The 7,311-nt window shown below is 44.8% G+C and overlaps 2 protein-coding genes across 2 annotated transcripts in view; one reads left to right on the top strand and one right to left on the bottom strand.

Annotated features, from left to right (window-relative positions):
- The first annotated feature begins 789 nt into the window (after positions 1-789).
- Positions 790-1,911, top strand: Rpp14a (Ribonuclease P/MRP subunit p14 a). Its single transcript, XM_077631577.1, has 5 exons — positions 790-1,005; positions 1,291-1,375; positions 1,445-1,521; positions 1,660-1,738; positions 1,809-1,911. The coding sequence occupies exons 1-5, from the start codon at positions 938-940 to the stop codon at positions 1,890-1,892; spliced, it is 393 nt and encodes a 130-aa protein (XP_077487703.1). The 5' UTR covers positions 790-937; the 3' UTR covers positions 1,893-1,911.
- Positions 1,912-3,481: 1,570 nt separating this feature from the next.
- Nup188 (nuclear pore complex protein Nup188) overlaps positions 3,482-7,311 on the bottom strand; it is an 80,317-nt gene continuing 76,487 nt past the window's right edge. Inside the window, exon 48 of the mRNA XM_077631574.1 lies at positions 3,482-3,706. Coding sequence (XP_077487700.1) covers positions 3,554-3,706 — 153 coding nt within the window. The 3' untranslated portion in view covers positions 3,482-3,553. The remainder of the gene's footprint in view (positions 3,707-7,311) is intronic.

Below are 7,311 nucleotides of genomic sequence, written 5' to 3'. Positions count from 1 at the left end.
TGAACGCACGGACATCACCAATGCAGTAACATGAGCAGCACAGCGCAGCGTTTAAAAAGAACGGAACGAAAAGAAAGAAAATGAATGAAGGGAAAACGCTGGGCGCAAACAGGAGGCGTGCGGAGCGAACGCGCAACTTTCACTCTTCATTGAGCTTAGGCCTAACCGCGTGCGAAACGCATAGACGCGGCATGCGCCCAGTGGGCGGAATAAAATTTGCTTGCGGCATGCTCGGTACTCACAACTGCTTTTCCAGACGTGGCGTTGCCTGAACTGTCCTCTGTCCTGCGCTTTTTTGCCGGAGGGCTTTTGGCGTTTTCAGAAACAGTGTCCTGTGCACAAGACATCTAAATATTTAAGAGCCCGGCACATGAATACAGCATAGGATGAGTTTTTTTTTCTTGCACTGCAAGCTCTCCCCGTCACGGTTTTCGTGCCTTCGCTGGAGCTATAACAGTCTTGCGACTGCTACAGCAGCAAAAGCTGATCGCCGTAAGAGCCAGGAGCGGCGTCTTCGCGGTGAAGATGGCCGACTCGCACACAATAGGAAGAAAAAAGGGCGCGTTTCAGCGGGCGAGGCGCGACTCGCGAGCAGCACGTGACATTTTCTTCTGAGCTGGAATAATTTGAGACAATGATTGCTCATATTTTTTAAATTTACTGTTTTATTTGTTAAATAAGCAGTTGATCTGAATTAAATGACGCCTAAACCTGTGAACAGCCAACCAGAACCACAGTTTTAAGCAAGCAGCAAGCTCTCTCAAATTGCAACAGTCATAACGTCAGTAACGTCAGCCGCAAAAAAATGGAAAACAGAAACCGCGCGAACCCACGTGTTCGGTCTATGGTTCGGTGTGTTTAGTCGTTTGATATAGCTGAATTTTTCTATGAATTGAACAGAGTATTCTTTACTTGCTTTAACGAGCGCACAGTGCCAATGGCGAATGTGAAAGATAATTTTCGCATTGTTTGTCGACCGCAGTACGTGTACATGGACGTTTCACTGTGAGTACGAACTGTCACGATCACGATTTGCGTCAGTGGATGCTACACTAATGAACGGGAGTGTGCGTGTGTGGCCCCAGGAAATGATATTTCATCTAATTTACGTAGCACTTTTTGCAGTTGTCGCCCCACAATATCCTAGCGTTATTTACCGCCTCACAGCGCATGTATACATGTAACACATTATTGGTCACGCCTGTGATCTGCTTGTCATCGTTGTGTTACCGTTTTAGTCGCTTCTGTTCCGTGGTAATGTGCAGTACCTTGAATTTTCCACTTATGCAGTAACTTCGAGAAGCCACAAGAGGACATTGATGCAAGCATATTCAAGTTTGTCATTGTTCAAGCCTTGAAGAAGCTCTTCGGCGAAGTAAGGCCAATGATTCTGTCTTGCCGTCGGGCTGCTTTTGTTCATTGCGCCACTGCCTGTACCCTGTAGGTTGGAGCATCTGTCTCAGTGGATGTCTTGAGGTTTCGGGAATCGGACCTACGAGCCTATTTGCGCGTCGGATCCAGGTATGTTGTGAACCTGAAGTGCCAACAGCGTCCTCTTGCTTGCACACTTCTCGCACTGTTGGTGTCACTAGTTAGTTTATTTTTGTACATGCGTGCGAACGTATCAACACGCCATCTTTCTTTTTATTTCATTTCCAGCAACCTCGTCAGACTTTGGAGCTCACTCACACTATCGTCATCCTACAATGGAAAGCCATGTTTTTTTCGGATATACAAGGTAGGACTTTTGCAACAGCCATTTTTAATCGCTTCACCGCCTTAATGCATGCTATTTTGTCCTACTCAAGGTGTCTCCCAGTCTTGCTTCACTAAGTGTGTCAAGCACACACTACCAGCACGTGCCTGCTACGGAAATGACTACCGACAAATAAATACTTATACACCGAGTCATTGTGGATGTGCTATTTCATCACTGCCACGTGATGCACCATATCGGGCTTTTGAAAATGAAGTGAAAACTAGAGCCATACAACTGGGAAATTTGGCGATGCGTGCGCTTTGGGCACGAAGTACCCACACAGACCATGCGCCAGTAAGTGCACACAGTCTTTGCTGAAGGTAAGGAGTCTTTTGTGGTGTATAGTACTGCAAACAACATATTTATTGGGTTTTAAGCCATGTCCTGCTGCTGGTATTCCATAAATGATCTCTGGCATCATATCAAGTGACCAACAGCAGGTACAACACAAGACAGACTGTTGACAGTGTACAAGAAAAAAAATCTGAAAATGCAGAATGGTGGATTTCAACTTGAAATGTGCATCCCACATGCAGTTGTATGCCACTGTAGGACGAAGGCATCTACCTCTTATCTCCAGTCAGCCCTGTCCTGTGCCTGCTGCCGCCACCCTATCCCCAGTAATCTCCTGCTCTCATCTGCCACCCCTGCTGCTTTCACCTTTGTTCAGAACCTGCTCCCTTACCCTAAAGCTTACCCTTTACACTAAAGCAGACTGTTTCAGTGTGCAGCCAGCTATTATCAATTGAATTTGGGCATTTCTTGAGATGCCATGTGTCTGCATGCTGCTCTTAATTTTTGCGTGCTTTGGACAGGAAGGGATGGAATCCCAGACACATGGTGTCCCTCAACACCTTCTAAATGCTGTTGGGGCTTTCTGAGGCCAAGAAGATTGAAAACCCCTGCCCTAAGGAACCATCCGTTATTTCAGCAAAGATATCAACTTACATTTGTTCCCCCAACCCACTTTACTCTCTTCCAGTCTCAACATTACCCTCTTCATTTTCCATAGCTCTCTGCAAGCCTTTCTGTTAACCTCAAAGTTTCTGCACCATAGGAGAGTAGTACTAGCAAGATGCTACAATTATGTACTTTTCTCTTGACAGATGTTGAGAATAGGCCTTGTATTGTGGGAGATGTGCAGTTTGATCCTCTATGCTTCCAGGTACTAGCCTGTTTTCAAATGGGTTTTACCCCTGACCTGCTGCTCAGCTTTCTCTGGGGCGAAATACAAGAGTTCCTGACCCCACCTTGCAAAATTGAAAATTCGTTTTTGAGGAAAGGAAATGGCCCAGCAATTGTCTTGTCTCGCATATCAGGGTGGACACCAGGACCATGGTGTAAGGGAAGGGATAAAGGAGGGAGTGCAAGAAGAAAGAGGTGCTCTAGTGGAGGGCTCCTAAGCTTGTGTGGACCAAACAATTTGGCCAAGCTAACCTTGCACCACTTAATTGCGTCATCATTTCTTGAAGGATATTTGTAAGCTGCTTTTCACAAAGGTGTTTGCACATAGGAGCCTGTTAAAATAAGTGTGCAGCAATGCTCACATTGCTACAGTACTTCATTTGAGATGCTAATTTTACCTGCACCGGGTTGATCATTGAAAGTGTTTACCAAGACTTGCCAAAAGGTTAATCCTAAATAACGCTTTCAGTGATGATTGTAGCTACAGATATTTTCGCCCACAAAAGCAAAAATTTGCAGGCAAAAGGAAAACAAAACTTCTTGTTTCATATATGTTTTACTAATCAAAATATGTACAGAGTAAGCAGAACAAAAACATGAGGTTAGCTGTTACTTAAACACCTGTTCCGCAACATCTATGAACGTCTGAACTAAAGACCATTCTGAGACTGGGTCCAGAGGTGGCGTTTTCGTACGGGATGTGCTTGGCGAGCCCTGGCCACCTCTTCGCAGATGCCTCTGAACTTCGGTCTTGATAAGGTTCTGAAAAAGAAAAATGGATGAATAAACAAGAAAGTGTCACCGTAATACTATTTAGGATTCTCTAAGTTTACTGACTGGAATCCTAATTCTCCAAAGCTTGAGCATTTTTTCTTGCAAAAATGTGGTCGTTCAGTCTGCCACAGCAACGCTTGTGCCCTCAACTCACGTGATGGGAGGCAGGGTCTTCGCAGTCTAGTTGCATTTGTATTCTTAATGCACTGATATGCAACTTGTGAAAACATCAGAGTTTTTTTTTTTTTTTTCAAAACGTGTCAGTTCCGTTTTGCAAGCATGTATGTACCGTACCTCAGTGACTTTATAATACACAGTATATATTTTACAACTTTCTGCCATGCATACTATTAGATATTCCCATACTGTTCTCTGTTCATCGTTTCTGCTATTTTAATAATTGTGCTTAGAATTGCAAATGGTGCCCTAACTCGAGGCCTCTTCTGCATGTTTTTTTTTTTAACTTTGTATTTGAGAATAAATATACAAGCTCTTTAGCACTGGACAACTAAGCAAAGAAGAGTTTCACACAAACTCTTGTTAATATTGGGTTAAAACAGGATTTTGATTTTTATTAAATGTGAAAGGGCCTGTAACACCAGGACGTGTTTGCTAACCGATCAAGTTGTCCCTTTCTTTTTCAGTGGGCGTGCACCTGCACTATGCAGTAGCAGCATGTGAATATTCAAAACTTCGAATAGTTTGCGAATAGCATTTAATAATCGATTTGCACCCCATTTTCACTATTGAAACCTCCTAAACATTTAGAAGTTATGAACTTCCTGTTCATCTGGACTCGAGGCGAAACATTGCGACATTTCCAACCGTCCATTGAGAGCCGCCGCCCGTCAAAAAAACGAAGTGCAGCACATTACTGCGTCATGCCAAGATGCAGTCGACAATTGGCTGTGAACCTGACTGGCAGTTATCCTCTCGCTTTAGATCACTACGGTAAGACGTGTGGCGTGCATGGAAGCGGCCCGGCTAGTGGAGGATAGTGCAACGGGCAAAACTGCTGCTCGTGTGCGCTGCTGTGGTTGTTTCATGATAACTGCTTTGACCATTCTCAATTTTCATCAGTCAGGATCTAGAAACTGTATAACTTAGGGACTTGCAGTCCGGTGAAACCAATGCGCCAGAGCTAAGCAGGCTACATGTTTCAGGCTGCATAACACAACCGGCACTTTGTCTTCAGGCATCATGAGAGAGCCCAGAAGGGATGGTCCCACTCGTGTTACCCCCCACAACTCTGGTTGCTGCTCCTGTATCCGTTTCGCAAGCAGTCTTGCTGCGATTTGCCAGCACTGCCCTGGGCCTTGCCCCTCCAATAATTGGCCACTGACATCACTCCTCCAGTAAGGAGGTATTCGGCCACCTTACATTGGTTCATGATAGCGTTCAGTACGCTCCTTTGTCCTGTGAGCATTAAGTCGAACTTTGACATTAGACCTTTTTTCACTGAATGCAACTGTTATCAAAATAAGTGCAAAGAGAGTATTAGTACACAAAATAACATTTATTACTATTAATTAGGGGTGTGCGAATATTCGAAATTTCGAATACAAATCGAATATGTTTTATATTCGGTTCATATTCGTATTCGAGAAATTGATATTTGAGAATTTCCGAATATTCGAAAATTCTCAAATACTCAGCAACAATCGTATACCGCGCTGACTTTCGTAAATTCGATTGTGGCGAAACCGCAATATTTGGGCAAATTATCAGAATATAGAGGTTAAAGTTGCAGGAAAACAGTAGCAAAGGCCCTGTTCTCTTTCTTCTCCGCTGTTTATCGCGTGGACCTATCGCATACTAGGCTTGACCTCGTGCGCAATTCCGCAAGTGGGCGTTCCCACATACCACACGTGCTGCGAACGAGATGGGGTACGACCCGCTTCTAACAACTGCAGCGCGGAAGAGCGTTTATTTTTTTATCCTTCCGTAATATGTTATCTAATTAATGCCCACACCCATGGCATTCGTTCTGTCACCTTAATAACTCTATGAGCGTGACCACTACCATCTTGTTTTGGTCGACTACACTATGCGGGAAAGCCTACTTGCGGAATTTCGCGCGAGGCTGCTGAACGGGCGAGCCGAGGTGTCACGACAGGGCAAGCGATCCTGTAAAAATCCCGCCTATTGCATGGTGCACTGTGACCCACGCACCTCTTAAGTTGGCCTAACGGCAGGTGTGACAACGTTCGGAGGGCCCCTGTCACTAGGTCAAAAAAACCTGGCCACGTAGTTTTGGTTTCTGAGCTTCACCACGGCCGTGGCAATGGCAACTGACCGTCGACGCGGGCATTCGCCAGTAATCCAATAATCCAATCTCAACTCTGTGCAGCACTCACTGACGCGTCGCTGGTAATTTTTTTTTCCTTTTTAGAAGCAGTCTAGCTGTTCCGACATCAATGTGCGTTCCAATCTCGCTTACGTTTGCGATGTCTTCCAGCACTCCGAAACTCTGTGCTCGTCACAGGCTTATTACAGGTGTTTTCACGATCGAGCCGCCTCATATGACCACTGCATTTTCGGTAGTTTTTTTTTTTTTCGGGGCTGCGGGGCATTTTATAAGTCAACCTTCGAATATACGGTGCTCAGGCAGTCTAGTTTTGTTTATTTCAATTGCAAAGGCCATACACTACTTTGAAAAAATAGGAGCAACAATGTTTGCTTGTTTATCTTTTCTCAATTTATTTTTTGTGCTGACCAGATATTCGATTCGTATTCGAAAATTTCAATGTTCGCACACACCTACTATTAATACATGATTCCCCCTCCCTGATTTGGGTGAAGACAAAAAATTGTTTGCAGTAACTCTAGTTCCTTTTATAGCTGTGTTTTGTGGAAAAAAAGACGTTGGTCGTTAGTTTGAAGTACCAATGCCGATATTTGAATTTCTTCAATTCTATTTCCAAACAATTTTTGCCACAGTAAACCTGGATATAACAAAATTGAGAAAAATTTCCAGAATTTTTGTTACATCCAGGTTTTCGTTACATGCAGTTTTCATGAGAAGACTTGAAAGGACAATGCAGAACGGAAAAAAAAATAAATGTAGGTGAATTCATCTTTAAAATGAGTACAGAAAAGCCCGTTACTCGAAGTCATAAATGCAAAGAAACGTTTCGCGATTGCGCTGCCACCATCTCTGCCCCGGCTCGCACAGCACCCCTACGGGTGGGCTGGGGAGAGTGCGCGCGCGCTGCCACGGTAGACCGGTCGCGGAGGAAGACGCCTTTTTCCACATGTTCCCTCTCTCATTCTGCCTGCTGCTGTTGCCCCAGGAAATGGACTTTATGCATTGAGTCGCCAGCACTCTCCGTCCCCGTTCCAGACACGCAACAGCTATCGGCGGCGGAATCACACAAGCAACTGTGCAGTGGAGATGGGTATGACGTTCCAAAAGTTAAAGCAGCGGAGATAGCTGACGCTGCTGGAGAACGATGCGTTTTAACTGCGGTCGCTTGTTGTGGTCGTAGTTCGTGCTTTATCGTCATGAAACTTAACTCAGCACAAGCTAACCCCCCAGTCGGCGTAGCGAGTTCATTATACCAACCCCAACACTTTCCAACCCCACCCCCAAC

This window comes from Amblyomma americanum, chromosome 7, assembly GCF_052857255.1.
Source record: "Amblyomma americanum isolate KBUSLIRL-KWMA chromosome 7, ASM5285725v1, whole genome shotgun sequence".
NCBI classification, from domain to species: Eukaryota; Metazoa; Arthropoda; class Arachnida; order Ixodida; family Ixodidae; genus Amblyomma; species Amblyomma americanum.
The sequence above is the reverse complement of the archived record's forward strand: the minus strand, read 5'-3'. Positions and strand labels throughout refer to the sequence as shown.